Below are 27058 nucleotides of genomic sequence, written 5' to 3'. Positions count from 1 at the left end.
CTCACACTAATTTATGTTAATAGTAAATTTTTAAAAGAAATTTAAGACTAAAAAGGTTTTCAATTACATAAAATTGTTTGGGTTATTAAATATCTAAAACGTAGATTTTTAAATAATAATGACCTTAAATGGAAATATTTTTAGAAGTGTTCATTATAATGAATGCCCACATATTTAATGCTTTGAAGAAATTGATTATTGGAATTGACATTGAAGGAATAATAATCAGCACTATTGTTTCACAGAACATTCAATCTCCAGAAATTCCAAGGGGAAAAAACTTACCTTGAATTTAGTCACAATTAAATAGCAAAAGATAAAAAATAGAGAATCAAAAAATTACTTTCGGAAATAAAGAACAAAATTGCGAACATATTGTTAAACTTGCAGCGAAAATATTTTGCCAGATCTGTTGCAATATGATGATTTTTTAGTTTGACTAACAGTTACTTTTGATCATGCATTAGAAATAATCTTTTGTACATTTCTCTGAGAAAGTCTCACAGTTGACTAAAATTTTAAAATTTGATTGTTCCGTAAGATTTCTGTATTTCTCTAATTTCTATATTGGAGAAAAATAAACTAAAATATTATTGTGATTCAAATTCCGTTCGCAAAAGCTTCATTGTGTATAAAGTCTCAAATAAGAATTTTGGGAAAAATTATTATTATTAAACATTATCTGTAAACCAATCATATCATATTCTTTAGCTGTTCATTTCTAGTTTGGCCAATTCTGTAAAAAAAGTTCCTCGTGGATATTGTTCATAGTCCCAATGAGAGCAGTAACATGACAGGACCAGTGAGTGGCAAGGGTCTGTAATAACCCGGTCTGAAGGAATTGAGGCGGCTTGGTAACATTCCCATAAATAATTATTAATGTTAAATTCAAGTGGAGAATTAATTTGAACAAAGTACTAAGTATCCTAATTAAGCATTCAATGTTTCCACTTTTCAAGTCATCTAATTAAATACTGATGTGTTATCAAATGAAACAGTTTGTCTCAGAATAGCAAGTAATAGTTGATACAAGATCGGTTCTTTAATCGGCATTAAGCATCGATAAGATGAGAATTTTCTGTGCAAATCTTTGATGCGATATATTCCCGCGTCTAATATTAGAATACATACAATTTTTACATAATCTGAGTGTGTGTTCATAGATATTGCAAGTAAGCATTCATATTTATTTTTAAATATAACTGTATAAATGTAACTTTTTCAAACATGTTCTGTTGGAGCGTAATTTTTTATAGAAACAAATACGCTTTGATCATGTTATCGGAAACATTAATTCTTTTTGAAAAAATATTTATGTTTTTGGTGAGATTTATATGATACCTATTTTGTAAGACCAGTTCGCTCCATTTCCAAGTATTAGGAAAATGGATTGGAGACGGACAGTTAACTGCTTCCATGCGTGTCTTCTAGTATTGAGGTTATTTTTAATTTAAGAAATGAATTTAAACCTGCTTACAAAGTCCGCAAATTTTGCCCGTCAGCGGAAGCGTTAGTATGAAGAACATCAGCAAATTGATGGGGAACTCGACACTGGGTTGATTGGGAACCGCTGGCAGAAGTTTTTGCTAAGTAATTGGTCTAGTTTTACCATTTTGAAAAAAAAAATTGATTTTAGTTTAAGAAGGAGAGAAAGACATTATTATTGTAGGACGTCTGAAGGTGGGTACCTCTTTCGCTAAATGTTCTCTCCAAGAAGTATTGTTTGTTGCCCGCAGCAATGACAAATTGCCTGACATCTGTATAAGAACTGAGTTTGATACACGGTCACAATAGCTGGCTGGAAAATTAGAAATAGTTCTGTTAAATCCATTGTTTTTGATTTAACAAAATATTTTTTTAACTGTTCTTGAATTTATTAATTAAAATTTCTTCACAACATGAATTGCATATTTATACGTAATGTTCTCCTTTTCTTAGGAGCTGTAACAGTTTTACCGAGAACCGAGATTAAAGCAGCCTCATTAAACTGTTTCAATATGAGTTTTGGCAAACTAGACTTTATGTAATAACTAATGAAAGTGTTTAGATGTGAGCCTTTCCAATGGAAATATCAGTTCACACTTGCGTTATTTTTTCGTGTACATCTTTCACAAGAACACTCTCTGCTTGTGAAGATTGCAGCAGCCAACGATCAATTAGTTTCCTAGCAATATGCTTAGGCTCGTTTCTCACAAAACTATTAATAACCACAACGTCTAACAAACAAATTAGAAACATTTAGTAATACACTTCTTGTGTTCAGTATTTTCAGACTCTCATTGCGTTGAATCATAGGATTTCTTTGTTTTAGTTTTTATCGAGTTTCTCTCATTTTGTATTTGAAATAAAATTTAATTAAATATTTATGCTAATAGAAACGTTACTGTAATAATTTTATTAATTATTCAATAACCAATATAAGTAACCGTCTCTCACATTCATTTAATAATAAGTAATCTTAATAATTTATACAAAATGACCTCCACACGTTTCCTTTAGATGTTTCAGTTAACCCGACATATCTATCTGAACGAATATCCTACGTATCTTGCAAATTTAAAGACTCTTAAGGGTTTCAATCCTTTTTTGTATGAATTGGAATAAGTAGCTATTGCTTTTAAAATCTTTTTTTAGTCAGGAAGATTTTATTCCTTTGTTTTCCAGATAGAAACTCAAAAGAGTATCCTTTTTACAATGTGTAGCATTCTGGAACGCTTAAAATAGTTGAGGTGTGGCATTATTCTTTTACTGGCTATCAACGAGTGAATTCCTCGGAAGTCATTCTGCTTTAAGGGGATAATTATGAAGCATTTTAGTTTGCGAAGACCTAAAGATAAGGTAGAGTTCGGTTAATTGTAGATATTACCCATATTCTGAGCGATGAACATCATGTAATAATCTAGGGTGCATTATGTATGGATCTGTTTTTTTTCCCTAGCTAAGTCCGATCTAATTGGCTTTCTTTTGACTTTTGATTGTGCTTTCTATTTTTAACTTATTAACGACATTTTCTAGTTATTAAATTTTGAAATAACAAATAGTACGTAAACGGAAATATGGCACGATCGCAATACTTCCTTTTATCATGAATAAAAGAAAGTCAACATTAAATAAAATATATCCTGTAATATCATCATTTTACAGACATTAACTCATAGCAGACAAGGCCTCTTGTTTCCTTTCGTAATTAACTGCACCTTTATACTTAAGTAACATCATCATTTATTTAATATACTTACCTTGTACTGAATTTCATTTTTCCCTTTTATTTGTTTATTTCTTTTCTTTTCCAAAGAATTCAGTACCGCACATCTTCTTCAATATTAAGGTGCCATCCAACCTGGTCATCTTTAGGGGCAATTCAGCAATGGTAAAATAAAACTGGTTTTTGAACTAACTTTAAACTTAACTTGTACATTAAAACAAGATTTATCTGACTGCAATGATTACAATCATAGTTTACACGTGTACTTGAAACTTGGAACTTTAACTAAATATTTGGTAATTTGTATGTTCAACCAGTGGCAAGACAGACATTTTGATCATGGGATGCTGGAAAGTAACACTTCATAAATAATTTTATTGCGATGCTGTTTGTTTGTCTGTTTGTCAGAAGTCTTCAAGAACAACTCTGTAACAAATCTCTCAGAGCTGTGGAGCATTTATTTCCGTGACTGAACTGTCGAGATCAGCGATTGGCACAAAAACTTGTGGCAGAAAACCAATATCTTGGTTATATTCCGCTTCATGTAAATTGCTGGATACTTATTGTCCAAAGTTGGAGAAAAATTTCTGTACAAAAAATGCCGTGAGGAAATATGGATCGTTGGAGGACTTCCTTATTGATTTTATGGACTGTGATCGCGGATGCTGCGAAATTTTCACGTCTTGAACCGAGATCAGCAATAAATTTATTAAAGTGAACGCCAACCTTGCTGGTAGAGAGCTACATAAGTAGACAGTTACCAAATAAATCATCTTTAACAGTTACTAACCCAAGCTTCTTTAATTTCAAGATGTTTAATAGTTATGTTAATTACAATTATTGAAGTAATCGTATTTTGTAATCGATTAATTTATAGTCACAACTAAGCAGGAGTTCTGCAACTAATGTGCTGTTAATGAACTGTTGAACTCCCGACATTGCTGAAGATTGCATTGCTCCATTTCAATATTTTTTTCGCATGTGTTCTGACAGATACTTCATTCAGGGATGCACTAAGTAGATTTTATTTGTTGGTTCTCAACATGTGGGAGCCATCTGTATCTGTCCAATAAGCAGCTTTACAAAGTTTGAAATGTCAACCACTGGACTAACTTACTTCCTGCTAAACAGGTGATATTGCCTAATCTTCTCGTTAGTGATTACTTCTGTTGAACCCAATCACAGATGAACTTAGAAATTTCATGTTCATCTCACAACTTGACTTGCTCTCTATTCTTCAGAAATTCTATAGCTTAGGAGGTTTCTTGGCATTTCTTTTCACAGATAAATGCTTTTCAGTAAAAATGGGATTTTTTATTTGTTGTCGATACCTGTTTTTTAAGTTGTAACGAAATCATTTTTTGATGGATTGTAGTGATTTTTGTAAGTTTATCTTAAAATATTAGTCTTTAAAAAGAGAAATAGAAGCGAAATGAAAAACTTAAACATAAGAAAGAATCAAAAGCACCATCAAAAGTCGCATGTAATCATTGAGAATTTATAGGTAAAAGAGATAAAAAGGTTATTGGTTGATTGGGTATTTTCGAGAAGAAACGGAGACAATTAACATTTAGAACCTGGTCCAAAACTGAGTGATGCGCACCATTTTTTAAAACCTCAACTATAGCAGGCCGTTTAAATCTCGGTTGCCTAGTTTCTTTTAGAGTTTAAATAGTTTTGTTGGACACAATTTTCTGGTTCTTCTTACAATGAATCTAGATAAAAATAAGTCATAAAATTAAGCAATGTAAGAAAATTACTCTACTTTGGGCATTCATACAAAAGCCTCAATTCTTGACTGCTGCGAAATATCCAGAGACCTTTCCAACTGGGCTACCGGTCAAGATTTCTTTTTTACGTAAAAAAAAAAAAGTGAAATTGTGAGTGACCACTGCGAAGAACTATTCCGTGGATTACCAAACATCTATGGAGACTGCTCCTCTGTCTGGAAATGTCAAGGCTGTTCAGCTGATTGTAAACTAGACCAGTGTGCTTCGTTCAGCCCATCTTGCCCAGTCGAAGACCAGTGATTTTACAACTGTACTTTAGGCAATCGTTACAAAACTATATTTTGTCTACAGCACTGTTTATAATCAAGATTTGTTTTTTTTTTTTTAATACATATTTATTTACCTAACATTATATAAATAAAATCAATTGTATTTTAAAATAAAGATTTCAAGTTTTACCACCGTTGTAATAAACTTTAATTTTATTGAAAAAATAATGTTTATTAGATATTTTTGATGATTCTGACTTTTTAAAATCGATTTACTGGAAAGACAGAAATAATTACAGAACTAACTACAATAACACTAACAAACATAACTACAGAGCAAAAAAAATGGAAAAAATTATTAATGTATTTGTTAAAATTTTTGATTTAAATTAAAGCAGTAATATCTCGAGTTGAGAACTTCGCCTAGGTCTAGGTCGCTGCTAAATGCGGTAGCCTTTTGTATAATTCTTTACGTACACGTTTAATTTCTTTACAATTATAAATTTAAAATTTTCTTGAACTAAACATAAAGTAAAGTAATTGCCTATTTTTTCAGGCGAGCTTTACGTCCAACTACCAATTAGGTGTCATGGACGGAGGCGACTAGAAACATACTTTACGGTAAATTTCTTTTATTAACCTTTAAATAAAATCTAAGGTCTAAGAACGGGAATCGAACCCAGTACCACCAATAAACATAAACTATATATTGCATAAACACAGGAGGTAAGGGTTGTAGACATAAATTTCTGGCTAAGATTTATTAACGGATAGACATTATAGTGAAATCGTTTTTGTGAAATTTTCTTCACGCACAACATACATTTAACTGCGTGTATTTTCCGTAAAAATTCAATTTCGAATCAAACGGTCGCAATCCTTTAATTTACAGGAACCAAGAGGAAATATGGAGACTTCCTATTAGTCATCATAAGATATAAAATTTGTTCTAGAATGATCAATAGACATATGTACCGATATTGCACATGAGCTTATGTCATAATTTATAGACATATAGCAAATACATAAACATTTTTAGCAAATATATTCAATAAAGAAGATAAAAAAAAAGGTATAATAAAAAAATGTGTATCACAATTGGTCTCGCTTTTATTCCGAGAAAGAACTGCCATGAAGTTGGAGAGATGAATGTATAGTTTTCATCTCTTTTTATAAGATTCTAAATCGCGCTTTATTGTAACAACTTTACAGTCAGTGAACTTGCCATCACTTTAATAAAAAAGAAAAATAAATTTCTTGTACCTATAGCTGAGACAAATTTCTTTCAATGAGATTTTACACTTTGATGGTATGTTTATTTCTTTTTGTTTTTATTTTCAAAACATTTGTTCTTTAAATTTTTTTTTTATCCATAATCTTAAAAAATGAACTTTTTTCGATCGAAATGTAAAGAAAAATGTGACTATGTGATTACATATAAAAAAAACAACAGAAAAATCTTTTTGAAGACTGATGTTAATTTTATTTTCAAAATAAGATTTCCCTTTGCAGTAAGTCTCAAACAATAAAATATTCCATAAAGAATTATTAGAGTGTGGGCATAAAAAAATACCAATAGCTAAAAAAGTCAAACAAACTTAAGGCATATAAGCTAGAATTATTGAGCTAAAATAATTAGTGGTTTCCATTTTTAGTGTTAACAGAAAATTATAAATAATTAATGGAAGGTGAGTCAGCAGTTGTAACGTGGAATCTTCTTACTTAGGCGGCTGGTACCTGGATAACTTGTATTTTCTAATCAATAATTCCTTCAATTCAGTCATAAATCTTTCAAAGGGACCCCACACGAATATTAGACCATCCAATGTATGCAAAAGAGGTTAATAAACAGATCTTTAATCGCAGGCTTATTTCCCTGCTAAAACATGTTCATTATTTAAGGATTTCAGAGAACTTTCTCTGGTTTTATTCTCAAATAAAAATGTCTCGAGTAAAAATAAATTAAATTACAAAAATTGAATAAGTTTTCTTAATGTCAAACAAATTACTAAATTTAAATTCTCATTCCAATAAAACGAGTGATTTGATGTAAATTTTTTAATGACTTTACCCTTAACTTTATTTTGTTGAAGTTTAATTTGCTAATACATAAATTTATTGTTGAGACTTTACATCAAAGGTGATTCAAAAATGTTAAGGGATTAGATTGGATGGTCCATGAATAAAATACAATCTTATTCTAATGTTTTGTCGATGCTATTATTGCACAAAAAAAAGTAATTAAAAAAAAAATTAAGTATTTTTTTTAATGTGGGAAGGACGAGCTTGTAGAATCATTTAACTTATGGAAGAGTTGGTTCTCAAACTTGAGAGAGTTGAAGGTTGCAACAGCTCTCTCTCCGTCTCATTACTTCACTTACATTATTATTACTTGTTTGTGTTTATTCTCACTGATATAAGTAGAACCAGGGTCGACATTACAGCTGTGGCGGGGTGGTGATCTCGTAATTTAGTGGGGGCAGCACACACTCAGCTTGAGGGTGTTAATACTTACAGTTGGAAAGTTTATTGTTTGGTGACGTGAGCAGAGTTATAAATAATAACTAACTCTTCACTAAAATTTTAGCATATATGGGTTCCCTTATTAGAATATGGCCAGCAAATATCCTTATCACGGACATTTCGGGAAACCAACTGACCTCATCACCAGTCCAGCCTACTGCAGGGATTTACCCGGATAAGAGAAATGAAATACCCAATGGTAAATATAATGATTGCTTTAAATAATGATAGAGTTACAGATGATGAAGATTTATTTATAGTTCTGCATAATTTGCAGGTAAAAAAAGACATTTTTATATAAAAAATAAATAAACTTAATGAATTTCTTCTTTCTTGATGGCTGATTTATACATTAAAAAACGGAGAGAAATTATTGCCAATTTCAGTCAAACTTGTTTATTTAACTAGGTCTTTATATCAAATATGACTGAAATCGGTAATAATTTCTTATCCCTTTTAAACAGATTTCCAAATTAAAAAATCTTAAAGTATGGAGTATTATTTATAAATTATTTGGTGACTGATTCATTTAAGAGAGAAGGGAAATTGTTGCCTATTTCTCTCGGATTTTTTATTTATATTAAACCGATATTTCGTCCAAAGGACTTGGTCATCTTCATGTGTCTCAGCCCTGAAGGTAACCAAGACCCTTAGGATGAAATTTGGCAAAAAGAAATTAAACATTAGATTGAAATTGGTAATAATTTTTCATTCCTCTTAAAATCACAAATGTTTTCAAGAAATCTAACATTAAATAACTTTTGCGTTATTTATATTAGTTATTTGTGATTTAATCTTTACAAGTTCTAAACTAAGATTTATTACTTTCTAACAAATCGTTGGTTAAAGACCTAAAATTTTATTCTCTGCTGGACATAGAGTTAAATGAACTATTTATTTTTTATCCTGCTGTTAGAAAACTATTTGGAAAATTATCACAATTTCCTAGTTATTCAATAGAAACTGTTATTTTTATCAAACTCTCTCAATATTATGTATTTCCTCATCGTAGAAGTTTTTCTCAGAACTATTCCTTAAATCGATGAGGTTTTATTGGATAAAACGACGATTTAATAACCAGTATTTCTTAAATTTTGCGATATAATACTTTTGAAGTTTTATTTACTTGTATTTGTTTAATATGGCAATTTTAAAATTTTATAATAATTTTAAATTGCAATTTTTAGGTTCTCTGTTTATAAGCGAGGTTAACATTCTATTTAGCAGAAATTGTCCAAACTATTAGATAATATTTAGAACATGCCTCGGTCAAGCCCGCCTCAGCCTACGAATCGAATTATTAGTTCGGGTTAATACATTTAATTTTTTCCTTAACCGAATATAGTGCACATTGTGTCTGTGACGAATCTATTAGAGAGAGTGGCGAATGAACTAAGATCCGAGGGATGGTAAGTTAAAATTAACTGCCAATATTTGCAATAAAAGTGGAGTGAACTCAAAAATATTAATCCATTCGTCCAAGTGATAAGTTAATTATTAGTTTGATCTTTGGGTTATATTTAGTCTTAATAGACCTATTCAAAGTTCGCAAAGTTAATTTACATTCAAACAATTGTAATTTAAAAGAGAGGCATCTTGAATGTTTATAGAGCTTACTGAGACGAAGCAGACGAAACAAAAGGTGAAACATTTCTATGGCTAGAGAAATAATCGATGAAACTGAAACAGCAAAGACAAAAATTCCGTTCACGGCATATTTTCAACAACTGTTGAAAATAACCTTATTTGTCTATGATTACTGATAGTAGCCTGTCCGTTTAACCCAGAAGGTGCACAACCTTTAAAGTCAGAGGGTCAGCGTACACAACTGATGATGAAGGCCGCACTAGCCCGTACTTAAATGCTCTTCCGTGCAAAGCCTGTTTCTCATGAGATCATTTATTACCGTAATAAAAACATTTAATAATTTACACAAGACCTTTAATTTAACGTCTGATATTTTTTTTGTTAATAATGACAAAGTAGTATCAAAAATAACACAAGATAACGCCATTTTTCTTGAGAGACGAGAAGCTGCTGCTCATAAGGGTTACTTTAGAGAGAAGTTTTAGATTGCCTTTCATAAAAGAATATATTTTATTTGAGAACGTTACTGTGATTATTTCAGTTTGACTACTTACTAGTTCACAAAGTGGCCTGCAAACAAACATTCATTCAACAATGCACATAGACTGCAGTCTATCGAAGGAAATCATATCATACATAATTTGCAATGAAGATAATTTAAAAATAATTTAGTGAGAAAACAGGTCACTAAAACGAATATTGCAACTGGTGGTATGGGATATTTGCTTTATCACTTATTACAGTTACTTTTATTTATCATTCTTTTTACAATAAACACCGAACCTTGTTTTTATGTGGTTATTTATGAATGTCATATACAATAATTTTTTTTTTTGTTATAGACTTTTTTCAAATTTTAATTTTGGCGTAAAATGGCCATTGCAGCCCAGAGTCTATTGATTCAATCTAAAACCAAATTAGGAGAAATAAAGTTACTCGCTTCAATCAATGAATACAACAAAAAACATTTAATTAACAAATAGAGAAAAATTCTTAAGTCACATAAATTTGTCAGCGAAAACTTGGCCATAAAGTTGTAGCTTGTGCCACTGAAAGTAGTTGAAAGTTTTGGCGCAAAGGGTCAAGGGAATTTAAAGTCGTTCTCTTACTTTATTACATCAGTGTTGAAATCTAATGTGAAGAATTTAGATTTATCGTTTAGTTTATTTAGTGCTTAGGTATAAAATATAAAAATAATATTGAATTTTAGTTCGTTAGTAAAACTTTCATCCTTGGATACATCAATTAAATTTATAATTCACATGAGCTATGTTTAATCAGTTGCAATTGCTACATGTTGTAAATATACAAGTTCTATTGGTAGCATTTATCAATTAGGATATAGTTTATAGCCATTTCTAAAGGTAATAATTAGTGGAAATAAATTACAGAGAATGGTTCATCTCCTCCTTATCTTCAGTGGGCCAATTAAAGAGCCAACTGTGCTATTCCGGTTTCGTACCCAAACTGAAAGTTGGCATTTCATCAGTGGATCAGTTCGTGCTCATCTTTATCAAATAACGCGTCTCTTTGGCATGATTAATAAATATTCCATCTTCTATTTAACTTTTGAACGAAAAAATAATAATATCTGGAATTAGGGAAGGAAACGTGACAATCTCGAATTCCTGTCCATAGATTATCACTTCCTAAAAGCTTCTTACAGTTTACTGACACTGTTGTCACCAATGAGGCCAGCATTGTACTGAAAATATAGCTCCTGGTGCCTCAGATGTTGACGCGACCTCCAAAAAATAAAATAAAAAAAATTGGAACATATTCAATTTCTTCTACAAGCAATCTGCTCAATCCTAAAATTAAAATTTTTCTTAAAACTAGTTATAACAATTTGTATAAGTTAAAGTGCACAATAAAGTCTCTTACACTCTATAATTAGAATTTTCTGGCCAAGATTTATGAACGGGTTAAAATTGGCTAATTTCCGCAGCACTCAGATTCCTCAGAATTTCTCAAAAATAATTTTTTCTAGCAAAATTATTCTAATAGATAATAGTTTCAAAGCAGAACCGAAAGTTGACTACCAACTTTCGAGGAGTTGTCTGTTACGGTTTTAATTTAAAATAAGTTTAAATTACGAAAAAAAACTTAGTGTTGGAGATATCGATCTCTGTCACACAAAGAAGATTTATAATTTATATCTATAAAGTCAGAATCTAAAGATTCTGAATTCGCTCAAAAGGCAAAAAATTGGGTGCCAAGGATTGTTACAGAATCTGAGAAGTTCTAGGTGGTGAGCATAAAGAAAAAATTAGTTGAATGCAATCCAAGAAGAGCAGATAACATCACTCAAAAGGACGGAGGACGGAAGCTGACGTTCCTCTTATCCATATCCTCTCGATCTGGCATTCCTCACTTGACATTGATGAGAGTGCTGACTTTTGTGTTTGTCAAAAAAAAGAAAACGTTTTCCCGCAATTCGTAGGCCAAAAACTAAAATCAGGAACTGTTGATTGGATTTTCTAAAAAAATTAATGTAAAAATATATTATTAAGATTTACTATTAAAGAGTATTAATAACTGAATTAGCATAAGCGGGCGACCTCGGCAGATGTTATTAATGGACTCGCAATCAGAATAAAATTCAGAAAAAGAATATAAAAATTGTTTCAATGATGAGGAATGTGGGAGAGGTGAATTTATTCTTTGCGACCAAAACAAATTCAAAATGAATTTCCGCATTCTGTGGTTTTCTTTTGTTTTCATATCATATTTTCATTCTGCAAAAAAATAAATAAATAAGTTCACATTGAACATGTCGCTCCGTAATGCTCGATTGCTTATCACTGATTTCCTTATTAGAATATAACTGATTTTTTTATTTTGAAATTCTGAGTGGTTTCGGATTTCAATCCACCTTCATAAATTTAATCACTATGCAGCGAAAGAAATGACTTGCACTTATAAAGCTTCTGTCTGTTCTCACCACAAGTATAAAGTTGTTCATATTAATTGGCCTTCTTTGCTGCGTTAGCCTTCAGCGAGATGCCATCCATTGTAAATGGCACCTTCTCAATTTTATATTTTATATTATTCTTATGTGCAAAGTACATCATAGTGTTAAACTTATACTTGCGTTTACTTTAGTGACTATCCTAATTCACACGAGCCGACCTCAATTAACTTGATGTTTACCAAAAGTAAGTAATTGTTTAGTTTACTAGTGTATTAGCAATAGCATCAACATCGCACAGTTAACAGACAGGACTAGCTAATTTGTCATCACCATAACAAATTGGCAGGTCAAAATTAGTTTTCGAAATCTTGAATTAGCCTTTTCACTAACTTGTGGTTTGTTACCTTCAACGATTAGGGCGGTAAGGAGGGTGGAAAGATTGGACAAACCTGAAGTTCATTTAGCCAGATATTGTTTAAAATGTTGCCTTTTTTAAGTCTATGCAATTCCTCAAATTCTCTAAATAGAAATTAATATAAGTGTACTAATTTCATATGTATTTTAGTAAATTTTCAGTTGATCTAGTAAAGTTTAGTCTTCAATAATTACCTATTGTTTAAAGTAAAAATTCAATAAAAAAAGAAAACTTATCATTAGGTATACTTCAGGTAATTATAACTCGACTCCTATTTTAAGGAAAGTAAATATTATGAAGTATTTGAAAAATATATACCATTGAACCAATACTGGATAGTCTGTCTATATTAGAAGAATATTAATATTGCCATTTAATAGAGCAAGGGTCTGTGGTATTTAAAATTAAGCAAACGTTTTGAGAAGTAACTAGACGAGAATCAACCAAAATTTTGAATAGCTCACAATTCCAGTTGTTTTGAGAATCGCGCACGGATGATGCTCGCCCCGAATAATCCTTAAATCTATTTACTAATTATCTAATTAATTTAATTAATTTGGTGTACTGATGGAAATACATTATTGCAAAGATAAGTTCCAAAAAAGAACTGATTTTGAAACGTAAAATAATAATGATACTTTTAGTAATTTTGTTTGTAAAAGTTGATTTGTAAGTGCTATCCAGAATTTAAACAGTTTGGCGAAGTTTTCTACAAATATTGACAGGTAAATAGTTTCAAAGCAGAACCGAAAGTTGACTACCACCTTTCGAGGAGTTGTCTGTTATGGTTTTAATTTAGAATAAGTTTAAATTAAGGGAAAAAAACTTAGTGATTCCCAGTAACGGTTCTTGGAGATATCGATCTTTGTCACACAAATTATTTTATTTGCAGTCATAATAAAAAAAAACAAACAATTTTCTTTACTTCAGATAAGAATGCACGCGATCACGACAAGACTTTCTGCTTTGCATTGTTAGCCTGCATTATTTAACTGTACTGCAGTTAGTATAGTTCCGTAACACCTTTTCTGTTCAATAATACACTTTGCTGTTAAAATTTAGTCATACTTTGTAATCACAGGGTTTACCGCACATTTTAAGTTGGATTATACATTTTATACATACATTTTAATGAGAGAATTTATTGTAATAATTAAAAATTGCTTATTTTTATTTAGCTTTCAGTCCTTACACAAGAATTTTTTTTTTTAACTTTTAATAATTATGAAAACACCTTTTAGTATTTCATCCTAAATTGTGATGTTCAGTAATTTTCATTTATAATGTCAACCACTAGACTTATCAGTAAATATAAGGCCACAATTTTAACATCTCTCAAAAAACTTTTAAATAACAACAAAACAGAGGACACTTTTAAAAAAGAGAAATCTAATGACAACTATTTTTACCCGAAGTTCCAGTTACTTCACCTTCTCTTACACTGCTAAAATATGGTACTGCGATCGTGTGGATATTCGATTTTGAGTTCAATTGGTAATATTTGGTTTATATTTTCCGAACTATGTATTTAAATAACTTAAAACTTAATTGGTTTAGTTATACATAACTTAAGGTTGCTGTAATTATTTTGTCAAAATTGTTGACATTTGATTATTTTAATCGAAACAAAATGACTAGTAAACTGAGCCTACTTCACTAAAAGAAACAAACAAATAAATTTTGTTTTCAATTGTTTCAAACAATTGCCATTTGTTCTGGTAGTTAGTGGGTGTAACGCTGGAAATTATCTGGAAGTTTGTTTTACTCGCAAATTGTTATTGTATAACAGTGCAATATTCTTTTCAGTAACTTACATCAATTTTTTACCATTTCCAATATTTTATTTTCAGATGTTAATAGCAATTGTATACCTATAACTCACTGGTCAACGAGTTTGCACTCTGCACTATCCTAAATCCCGAACAGCTGTATCCCAAGAAATACAAAATATATACTGCCTAAGGCTTCTTTGCAGTAGCATCAAACCTACTTGGAAAATATTTTTTTAAAAGTAAATCTCGTTTGAAAATTCAATCTGTTTTCTTTTATAAAAACGTAAAATATTTAATTTGAAGCCAATATTGATTTCTTACATACGAGTATTACATCAAAATGGCAAGACGTTAAAAAACTCAGAAAACACAATTTAGAAGGAAATTAAGCTCTTGGTTGTTCGTTTCTGAAGAAAACCTTACTCGTATTACGTGGTCACTGCGGGTACCGAAATGAAACAACGAATTTGTACTTTCTGGGATATTTTTTTATTTTTTTGGGTTACGAGCCGACTACTCAGAAAAAGTGACTATACGAATACAGCGACTTCTTCTTTTTTTTATTGTTCGTAAAAACCACTTTTCCGTGTTTTTCAGGGGTATTCCACGTGTAACCTAAAAATTTCAAATATGTAATCCAACTTGTCTGTTTGTCTAATATTTGGATGAGAAGCATCGGGTTTTTTTCTTTAGATACGACGATGTTTCACTGAAGAATATGATCATTGTTCTCATTGGAAAGATGCTAACTATGTCAGTCATGCATATAGCTGTGGTTCCAAACTAACAAGAAATGCATTCGGCAAATTGTACTATGTGTAGTGGTAAACAAGGCAGAATGAACGATCCTTTTGGAATCGATGTAACCCTTCCTCTATCATCTACCTTGAGCGGTAGCAGGAAATTTTGGGTATTAGTCGACTAGTTAAGGTCCCTTGATTTCCAAAATAAGTTAATGAATGATAAATTGCCCGGTTGCTCTACAAAACTACGCAATAAACGGAGAAATGGATGCTTGTCAAAAGATTGCGATAAAATCTTGGTTAAAATATCATTTTCTTTGACCATTTGGGCAACACGAATAGGAATATTCGTGAAACGGACAATTCTGTATCCAATAAACCCACTCTACAGGAGTAGAAAACTTGTTAGTTTGGAACCACAGCTATATGCATGACTGACATAGCATCTTTCCAATGAGAACAATGATCATATTCTTCAGTGAAACATCGTCGTATCTGTAGAAAACTCACAAGACTATTTGTCAATTTTAGTAAATTATTTTCAAACATTTTTATGCGAAAACCTTTTCTAAAATCGCAAAATTTATCCAGTAAAATGGTATGTACTTTCCCTGTACTAATTCTCTATGAATTTCACGTACTTATTAAATTCCTATTAATAGCATTTTACCAGTAATGAGGCCACTCATTACAATTAATTGTCTCCGTGAAGCCAAACTTAACCCCACCTTTAACCAAGAACTAAACGGAGAAGAATTGGTATGGGGAGAGGTTTCTAATGGAATTTTCTTTTCGAAATAAAACAGCGGTACTCTAAATTTGTCTTATAAAAGGTTGCTGCCTTTGTCGCATAGTGGCATCGAGTTAAAATATCAAAGTTGAATTTTACGCTATTTTTTGTTTGTTTTCGAGTTATGCTGAGACTACACCCAGATAAAACACATACACAGCACAATGTAAAAAAAAAAAAAATTCTTTTCGAACTCAGGGGTAAGGAAAACTCCAAATTATTATTTTGTTTTTTATCTAAAAGGTAAAAAACTGAAAGCTGATCTGTTTGAATACCTCTCCCGCTAGTAAGAGATTTTTTAAGAAGGCTTTTGATTCAAGTTCAGTCAATTTCAGAAAAGTCGGGAGTTTGATCTCTTTAAATGAGCATAGATTTCTTTTCAATCTTTTGTTTACGCAACTGCTATGCAGCAAATGCAACAGTATAAGAAGAGTACAAGATTGAAAACTAAAAATTCAATGTTATAGCCATAGTTTTCCTTAAATATCAACATTTTCTCTCCAAAAATATATATTCTTTATATTCTAAGAAATGTTACGATTGATTAAGGTGCCCCTCCCTAGGATTTAGAAGTACTATAGTGCAGAAGACGGACTAGATTTGTAGGAGGAGGGGACTGTACTTTAGGTGGGGCAGTAGAAACAGAGTGACAGGCTTGTGTTAATGTATTAGATTGCCAGCAAACAGTGGACAAAGATGTGATTTACAGTAAAGAGTTAGTCTACAATAAGAAGAGTTGTAGTGCCATAGTATACAAGTAAGAAAGATGGGATCGTACGTGAGAGTTTGGCCGGCGAATTATGACTGGCATCAACAACTGCCCACCACTGCTCACCTGCACCGACTGTCAACAATCAACCAACTTCCAAGTGAGTCTCATGTCTCAAACTCTTCATCAACTGATTTATATACATTAGGTCAATTTCATATTCTGTAGCATTCCTTAAATATCTTCAAAGTCAATTTGGTAAGCTAAAATTAACATCAAATCCTTAGCATACCGGAGAAAACGGGTCAATACGTTTTCTATTGAAAATAAAAATAAAACGAAGGTGAAATTAAAATTGCAAATTGATCATCAGAAACTTTTGCTTAAGAAAATATTATTATTTAAAGCTTAGATTTAATTTTTTAATTAATAGATTTGGTTTCCGACCGTCGTTAAATTGATGATTTTGGGAATATTGAGGTGATTAAATTCAAATACAATTTTTTTTTCATCTCACTAACGTTTCGGTAAATCTATTACCATCTTCAGGGTAGTGTAAAATTTGTGGAGTTTAACGTTAAGCTACATCATCATAACAGTTGAACAGTCAACAAATTTTACACTACCCTGAAGATGGTAATAGATTTACCGAAACGTTGGTGAGATGAAACAAAATTAGTGTTTGAATTTATTGATTGACAGCACCTCAATATTCTCAAAATCATTGATAAAAAGTTAATTATTAAACGGAAGTACAAAAATAATATTGATGACTAAATGAGTATGTATGAGATGAGAGCTGGAGTATGGATGTGGCCTGTAGACCAAAATTTCCCTGAAGAAGTGCCTAGTCAATTCAAAGGCTACAGCCTAAATTTTCGAATATATTTTTGATCTCAATAGCTTCTGTTTTGAATTGTGAGTGCTTCAGAATTAGTGCCCCAAACTTCTCCTACATCTTTGATAATATGGACCAAAAACCACAGAAACCAGATGTTAGCCACGGTATTTAAACTGAAAATAGCATTCACTTTAAGTCAACGGACACGAACTAAATAAGCGTGATTGTAAGTATTGTTCATTTTTTTTGGTGGCTGATTCATTAATCTAGTCGGGTGAAAGAATAATGCCAATTTCAATCATTATTTTTTTAATATTTTGCCGATCTAGGTCTTCTTCAGGGCTTACAATATTGACAAATTACAAAAATTTCATAAGCAGAGTGAGTTTATAAGCAGCCAGGGCAGAAAGCACCTTACAATAAGAATGTAAAAAAATATTGTAATTTGTCAATAACAAAAGCCCTGAAGATGAAGTAGTCCCTAGGCTCGGAAAAAAATCAAAAAATAATGACTGAAATTGACATTTTATTCTTTCTTCCTGCTGAGATTATAAGGTTGCATTTAAAAGCTACTAATGAAAGTTAATATTGCATTTACTAAAAATGGTTTACATTTCCTCATGGAAGTTTTAAAAGAAAGAATTTCACATGTTCATTGGAGTGAAGTAATCTGTGTATTCTACCATATAAATTATGCTAATTACAATTTAATAGATAATAGTTAATAAAATAAAATGCACTAAAAGACGCACCTTTTAACTTTCATTTTCTATAGTCTTTTACTCTTTCTTCTTTTAGTTAGAGGAAGTATTGCAATCGTGTTAAATTTTTTATTTGGTTTTCCTCCGAGATTGAAAGAAGAGAAGTCCTCTGAACGGCAGGTCTGCATGTGTGTGTTAAGTGATGAGAAAATCTTGAAAACGAGATTTCAAATAAGTCGAAATAGTTGTTGAAAGCATAAACTAGAATTTAGTTTCGGTGCGGTAGCACTTGATACTATGGTTTGGCAACAGAAATGGTTCAAATGTTTTTTGTTAAGCTCATTAACTATTTAAAAAACTACTGCATGCCCCAAAACTTTTAATTGAAACATTTTCCTAATAAAATTAATTTTATTGTGTTGATCTCATGATAACTACATCTTTGACCCTTTTCTAAAGCGCTACTAAAGTAAACCATCCGTTTTCTCACCACTTGAATCATGTTAATGGAGTGTTACATGCGTTGCTATAATTCCACATTCGATTAAAATCTGCAAGTGGAGTTACAAATTGGAATTCAAGGTTAGTGGAAAATATATCAATATAATTGGACTTTTGATGGACTTTTTGCTTCTTAAATCTTCTTAAATGTATTAGGTCACACTTATAATATGGTTCTCAAATTCCGGTTAAAAATGTTTACTTTATTGACATTTGACTGTCCTTAATAGTTATTATATAAGGTATGGAGTCACATCTATATTGCACTGTCGCAAAATGAAAATGTCACTTAACTTCTTCAAAACAAAACTTAATACTAAAAATATAAATAATAAATTTTACTTTAGAGTTTAAGTAAGATCGATTTGGGGCTGGCAGAGCCTCAAATAAGGCCCTTTTTAGTGCATTTCCTCCAAAATCAATCTCAATATAATCTCAAACATATTTTTGTTTCCTAAAATTTACATTGTCAGTAACATTTCTAACGTCAGCTGGCCATCTTCAAAACTAAATAAACAATTTACAGAAGTAGTTATACCTATTTATTTGTTAATAAATAAAACAGAATTATTTATGTTTAAAATTAATATATTTTATTATGTAAAAAAGCTGAAAAGTCTCTCTATATATATATATATATATATATATAGATACATACCTTTATTCGTAATGTAATTAATTCAGTTTAATTACTTCAAAATGATATGTAATTATAATAAATTGTTGCAGTATCACTACAAGCATTCCCTCATTTTTACTCTAAGTCATGAACATGTATTGTTTTCATTTAAATATGTATATTATAATATTTATTTATTTTATGAATGTATTACATATTACAGTTATGTTGTAACATATTTTAATAAAAACAAAAGATCATAGAATAGAAGGAAATTGAGGAAGATGTGCTCTGTGATTCTGTAACAATTTTTAATTTAATATTCTTGTGAACTAAATGAAGTCGAATTAATTAGATTAAGACTAAAGTTTTTTTACATAATAAAATACATTCAATTTTAAACATTACCATTTCTGTTTCATAATTAACAATCCAAATAACTTGGTTCATAGGGAGAATTGTTCTAGTGTAAAACTTTACAATAAAATAGCGTTTTGCCAAAATAGATTGGTAGAACTTAACAACCAATCAGTCAATACATACCTACACATATTTACATATTTAATAGAAATAAAACTATTAAGACAATAAAATATAAATTTATTGTGATAATATTCTGTTTCTCTGAAAAATAAGCTTAAATATGGTGATGAATTATTCCTACATAAACCAAAATTATCCACTCCGTCAAGATCTATAACTTCTTCGAGTCAATCCCTAAAGGAAGAAGTCAAAAGTTAAGTTTTGAAATGACACTCCGGGCTCCCGAGGAAAGATTTCTGATCCGAAATTCTCGGTCATCGAAATTCGGAAACTTTTTCCCTTAATAAATTGAAAAAAGAAAAACTCCTTATATGAAACTTTTTTTCTTCGCCACTTTCTTAGCTTGGGCAGATTCATTACACTCATCTTACTTTGGATCAAAATGTTGAATTCTAATTTATACTATAAACTAATACTGTAATTTCTAATTTAGTTCTGAAGATCATCCACTAGCGGCAGAAACTTTTACAAAAATGTAAATGAAAACAAAAATATGTTTGACTCCACATTGAAGATTGTTTTTGAAAAAATAATTTAAGAAAGAATATTCTTTTATCTTACAATAATAAAAGCAGGTAAAACTTTTATTTTTATAAATATTGCGACCAATAAGCTTGTTAATTGCGATGTAACGTGCTATGCAAGGGCGTAGGAAGTAATAAAACGGTTTACTTAAAATGATCGTTGGAAGAAGATTATTCAATGAAAATGCAAGTTCTAGGTATTATGTTAAAAATTAATAATCTACTTTTTTATGTGAAGAATACAAATTGATAATTCATTTTCATTTCTGGAGATTACAATAAAAAATATGTATCACTTTATTATTCATAAATAAGAAACATTCGCTGATTCTTCACAATCTTAGTGGAACTGAGTTATGCCATACAATATTTGCAAATGTTTATGAATGGGTGTTCGAGAGTGAAATTAAGTTGAATTTGTATTAATAATACTATTCTTACGTTGTTGAACTTAAATTGAACATGATATTGACCCGGATTGGGTATTTTCATAGATTCCTTTCTTTCACAGTCAACATTCTCCACATAAATTAATTCTTCTTTATTTGCTTCTTTTTTTTTTTATAAAACCTCCTTAAGTGGAAGTAATGAGGTTTATTCAATTTAGAAAGTTAGCTTGCAGGAGAAATGATACACAAGAAACAGATTACAAGAACAGATATAGCTCTTTCAATCCTACCAATCCTTTATATACACATTTAACCTCTTAAATGTGTATAAAATTATCCCTCCTCAGGGACTAAAAGCCACTCCTTAATTTAAACTAACAGAGTCTTCACTTTTTGTTGCGTCTTTGCATTTCAAGAGTTTAAGAGCACCTGGGCTGGAGATAGGTCAGAAATGTTGGATTTATATCTGCAAGGGATTACTCATTTCCGCAATTTTTTTGAGGGAAACTAATAATTTACACCATCAAAAAGCTCTAAATTGAAGTTGGCCGACCCGAAGCCCTCAGGCACATGTGGACCGAATTGAATAATTTTATGGTCCACGAGAATCATCAACACCATTTTACACAATTTGTTTATAATCACCAAATGGAAATGATAAGACTTACAATGTAATAATGAACTAAAATACATTTTTAAAGTATCAGAATCAAAAATAGATTTTTTATAACACTTATGTCACAAAAGAAAAATTTTATAATTTGAGAAATCTGGTACAAACAGATGTGAGTCTACTTGGATCATCTTACACCTGCGAATCGTTTCTATTGAAAAAATAATTTACCAAACATGAACTTACATAAATATTCAGAAAATAAGTGCAATAATAGTACTCGTTCTACCTCTACAATTGAGCGGAATTCCCGTATATTTTCTGTTTTTTCAAGGAGATATAAGGTGATAAAGTTTGGTAGTTTTACATTTCCTACATATTTCGAATTGCTGTACCTCCTGTCCTCCTATTGATGTAATCTCTGCGTAAATATGGACAATTATAATACTCTTCTAAATCTATAATTGTGCACAATTCCCGCTTTCTATCTATATTTTTAAAGGATATTTATCGTATAAGGTGATAAAGTTTGGGAGTTTTACTCATCCAGAAAAGTTATGAGCGCTATTAGATCTACTTTCACCTGCGGATCGTTTTTCAAAACTGAAATTTGCTAAACATAAATAGCGCTCAAAAATGGATGAAAACCTGCAATACCAATTCCGTTGTGCAAATACGCGCATTGAGATCGACTTGCACGAGATATGTGAAAGAGTTGAGTAACAAATAGCCAAATAGCTTTCTAATTAAATAAATTAAATATTATTAGACCATCTCATCATTGTCGTTATTATCTATGTTTATTTGTATATATAATAATTAAAACAATAATAATAATAAATTCTGTTAGCAATTTTCCCTGCTAAAATTGTTTGTAGTGGGTCCAATCTAATGGATATACATATAATTTTATAAGCTGTCTTCAGGCTTATAATGAATTTCCAAATTGGACCACAAGATCATTTGGGTTTACCAACAACCCTGCTCTAAAGTTTCAAGCTGAGCATGGTTCTTAATCAATTCAGACTGTAGAAAAGAGAATGACTTTATATTATTTCGTGATTCTCAATTAAAAAGAGCAGCTGGCTGGCCGCTATAACAAACTGAATCCCACTGTCGGTGTTTTAAATTTTGAGAAAAATGTGTTCACAAGATTTCGGTAAGGTGCAGTTTGCGTCACTGGATGTATATGACGAAATATATATAATAAATGTTGAAATTCTTAAATAAAAAAAGAAAAGAAAGTATTCGCGAATAATCCATTCAAAGCATTAAATTTTCACAAGATGTAAGATGTCAAGTAATCCAGCTGTCAATGGCTGCATTTTTACTAATATTTGTCAGCTATTTGCTTATGAGCCTTATTCCTACGAAATTCCATAAAAAAAAATATATTATTTTTTTTTGTCTCAGATTCTGTTCATTCAATATTTACAGTATGTTCTTCTTTCTGAAACTGTTTCATTATAATGATTTTAAAGTGAATATCTGAAGAAATAATGATTTATGATTCGCAGTTGGCGAATCCTTGGTATTTGTGACTGACTTCTAAATTCTTTCTTTAAAATCTTTAGACTCCAGAATAGATTTTATAAAGATAAAACTTCTTTTTAAAGAAGTGTATCTAAGATTAACACAAAGTGTGTTGTGCAGAATTTTTTATTGAAGGAATTGTGAGAATTGGGGATTTTAAACTGAAAGCATGGTTTTATTTGAAAATATGCACAGATCGTTTAGTAAAAACACATTCTCATACTCTAAAACACGTGTTCCCAGTTAAACTTCACAATTGCATTCATTCGAACATCAATCTGTCAATCAAGTTGCTAATCTGGAAGATAGAACGAAAAACATCCGAATGGCGCAGGTGCCGTCTGGATGGACGAGGAGAGCGCTCTTAATTAGCGTTCAAAATCGTCGTCGCTCCGTTGCTTAACCAGATCCAAATTCATAACGAATGACAAGTCTGTTGGGCTCTAGTTTAATAATATTGGGAAAATGGTTCAAAACTTTTGAAAATGAATACTGAAAAATAAAATCAATTTCAAAAATTACCAAGTAGTATTTAAATTTACATTTCTTTAAAATTAATAATTTCTTTTGAATTTCCTTAATAAATTTGTTTGCATTTCATCAACTATTAATTGGAAATGGACACAACTCTAAGGAAAATAAACAAAAACCGTCTACATAACATTATGCAATTTAATCTTCTGCAAATTTGACGGTTGTATAGATTCATCGAGAAGACAATCCTTGAATGAAAAATTAAAATTAATTTATTTTTTACGGTAAATCATTGCACTTTCACTTTTCGTCAGTTAAATTAGAAGTGCAATACACATTCATATGGGAGTTTATTAACATACAAAAATAACAATAATAACACCACAAAATGTAATGCAATAAAGTAGATTAATAATTATGCAGAAATTACTGAAGTAATCATAAATTCATATTCAGAAATCTGTTTTTTAGTTTTCTCTTATTTGACAGAATACGAACAAAAGTTAGTTTATCCAAAGATGGAATAAACAGGAGGGCCTGTAAAAAAATATTATTTAAATACCCATCAAAAGATATTTTTTTATAGACTATAACCAGTAATATAAATATAATCATAAATGAGAAACACGAGTAGCATAACTGGCGTGAACTAAAATTCAGAAGATCTCATAAATAGCTGAAGTGTTTTACAGTAAAGATAAGATGTAAAGAATAGAGCTATTTATTCCGTAAAGATTTATGATGAAGCTTTCATGCGGAACATCCTAATTTATTTAAGTTATACGGAATTCTTTCGAAATGCGCTCAAGATTTTAGTACATGGAAAAATTTATTGAATTTATATTGTTATATTACTAAATCTTATTGCTGAAATACCCAGGATTAAAAAAGAAAAAGAATGCTGCCGACCTAAACCTTTGTTTTCAGGTACAAGTTAAGGAATCCATGTTGCAGCTGAATGAACGTCTCTTATTTAAAGTTTTTAAAATTTTTCAGGATTAGACCTAATTGGCATGGTTCTGTTTCTTTGTGTCCCTAATTCATTTTCTGTACATGACACAATTGCACATAAATATCAGCAGTTAAAGATTAATATTTTGAACCAAATAACTTTAAAAATTTAATAATTTCGTTAATAATTTGCATCAGTTAATAAATGCTATCTAAATAGCGTTTGTAAATCAATATAGTTCCATTATTAAGCCCAGGAAGTAATAGATTCAATAGTTTAGTTGATTTTACCGAGGCCGTCACCTCTGATCAATACTGATAACAGATAAATTCTGTGAATTGGCTTAATCGGTGCGAAGGAACTTTGATGAATATTATTTTGTACTTTACAATTTGGTAGATTAATGTATCGGTTAATTTAAGTTAAAAAAGTATAAGGATTCTAAGTTAGTATTAAAATACTAAAAAATAAATCGCGACTCTCCTAATAGATGACCAAGAATTATACTGCTGAGTTTGAGAATTTCTTTAACCATTTTTAATACAGGACCCAGTAGCTTCCTTCAGTGAGGAACCAGTAGAAAAAAGAAATTTTGACTGTCACAACGGTAATGAGATAACAAAGCTACAGGATGGACCAGTAACCCTGGGAGTTGCTAAACTGAATGCTTGACAAGGGCGTTCCACTAGCCCATATATTTAAATCTCGTCAACTTTTCTAAGTCGACTTTTTCTAGGAAATAAACGTTTTGAGGTACTCCGAATCCGACAGGATTAGCTCAGTGGTTAGTTTACTGGAATCCCGCTCGGTTATTCTAGGTTTAAATACAGATGCCTTCAGATTTTCTTTTCCAAGTAGCATCTTACAGCTCCCGATTAAGTGTTTTTGTAACACTGGCTGGCAGTACACTGGAAGATGCTTCGGTCGCCTGACCTTCAGATGTTCACCTTAAACTTAAAAATAAATAAAATTAAAAATAACAAAGATCTTTAACTCCAAACGCTTAAATTTTGTATTCCCCGCAAGATTTTCCAAAAGCCCCCCCCCAACTAAAAGGTTTTATGAGCCCAAACCTCAAACCCAATTTCACCTATGAAGACATTCCATTTCAGCCTCTATCTGATTAAACCCTCAGGAAGAGAGATGGGATCCAGAATATGGGATAGGAGTAGAGACTGGATTATGCCCATCTTTAGCTTGGTTAGCTCATTGTTAAAGTTATTAAAAAGTGTAAGCCCAGGATTGAATTGAATAAATAATAGGCTGCAAGTAGTCAGATGCAAAAAATAAATATTTAAACAGAAGTCTGTTTGACTTCCACTTTTCGTATTTATTTGTTCGATTGTGAGTAGGAAGAAATATAGTTTTAAACTAACTTTTGTTCGTATTCTGTCAAATAAGAGAAAACTAAAAAACAGATTTCTGAATATGAATTTATTATTACTTCAGTAATTTCTGCATAATTATTAATCTACTTTATTATATTACTTTTCGTGGTGTTATTGTTGTTATTTGTGTATGATAAACTCGCATTACCTATATTGCGTGACAGAATTGTGTCAAGGTTTAAACGATTGTTTATTTTCCATTTTAGGAGTATATCTGGTGCGCTCCTATCGATTAGTGTACACGTTTCCTCTTCTTGTGGTATTTGGTTTTGACCAGATTTATGATTTACATGAAAGTTTATTGCAATCATTTTGCTGCGTGAAAGAGAATTGCATTACGTCAAAGTTTCCGATTGCAGTAAAAGACTGCGTTTATTTTTTTACCTAAATTCACTTTAGATCAATGCATTTCGTCCAACATTTTTACAATGAAAAGATTCCACCCCTTTTGATTCAACCACTTCTTTTTGAGTCAAACGTTTTACATCTACCAGACTTGGAAACAGGTGGAAGTAAGAGGAAGACAAATTTGATGAATACAGTTGGTCATTCGTACTCCACCATATACGTTAAGTTTCCTATTGCTCAAACGTCTTTGTGGGCAGATATTTCGCCCTGAAGAAAAATTTCGTTCCTTCTTTAACTTTATTGTTTAATTCAACATCTTTCTGTGGATGAACAATCAAAATCATCTCAATCCTCAATCTTCAAGTTAACCTTTGTGTAACGATTTGCACTCAATACATCTACTTAAAGTTGGTCTATTGAAGTATGTTATTGCGGATATACATAATTCTTGTAAGATCTACGCTCCATAAGGTGAGACAATGTGACCAAACATTTGAAATTGATTTTTTTACGAGATACCCGACAGTTTTTTCTCACCAGAACTCAACTTTATTTAAGATAGAAGGATAAAAAATTTAGAGTAGAAACATTTACCTTTTAGGGGTTCCCACTTCGGTACTGTGTGTTCATTTAAGATCTGTGATTACTTTCTCTTGTTTAGTTTTTGCTTCCTAAATTTTTACCATTTTTGGCCTTGATTACTTTTAGAAATTGAGGAAATATATTATCTATAATTCATATGTAAAGAAATGGAATGAACATACATATGCGGGTAACAAAAATGATTTGCTGCTAAATCAGCCTTGCTTTTTCAACATAAAATAACATTGAAGTTATACAACCTAACTTGACACCGTTTTAGGCATTTTTCTAGCATTAACTTGTCAGTTCGAAAGTCAGAGTTAGATAGAAACAACAAAGAAAACAACTTCTGATACAAAAGAAAATCGTACTGAGAATGACAATTCAAAACTA

General features: G+C 30.9%; 1 protein-coding gene across 3 annotated transcripts in view; it reads left to right on the top strand.

Moving 5' to 3' along the window:
• Positions 1-7666: 7666 nt before the first annotated feature.
• LOC141449132 (protein yellow-like) overlaps positions 7667-27058 on the top strand; it is a 42241-nt gene continuing 22849 nt past the window's right edge. Inside the window, exon 1 of one of the 3 annotated variants that reach the window (XM_074118243.1) lies at positions 7667-7926. In XM_074118243.1, the coding sequence (XP_073974344.1) occupies positions 7797-7926 (130 nt within the window). In that variant the 5' untranslated portion in view covers positions 7667-7796. Of the gene's footprint in view, positions 7927-12283; positions 12473-16602; positions 16818-27058 lie in introns of those variants that run through there. The other 2 variants (XM_074118245.1, XM_074118244.1) reach the window with 2 other exon arrangements.

The sequence above is a fragment of the Rhodnius prolixus genome, unplaced genomic scaffold (genome assembly GCF_049639745.1).
Source record: "Rhodnius prolixus isolate KJV_2025 unplaced genomic scaffold, Rpr scaffold_2, whole genome shotgun sequence".
NCBI lineage: Eukaryota > Metazoa > Arthropoda > Insecta > Hemiptera > Reduviidae > Rhodnius > Rhodnius prolixus.
Note: the sequence above shows the minus strand (reverse complement) of the source record. Positions and strands in the feature narration are given on the sequence as shown.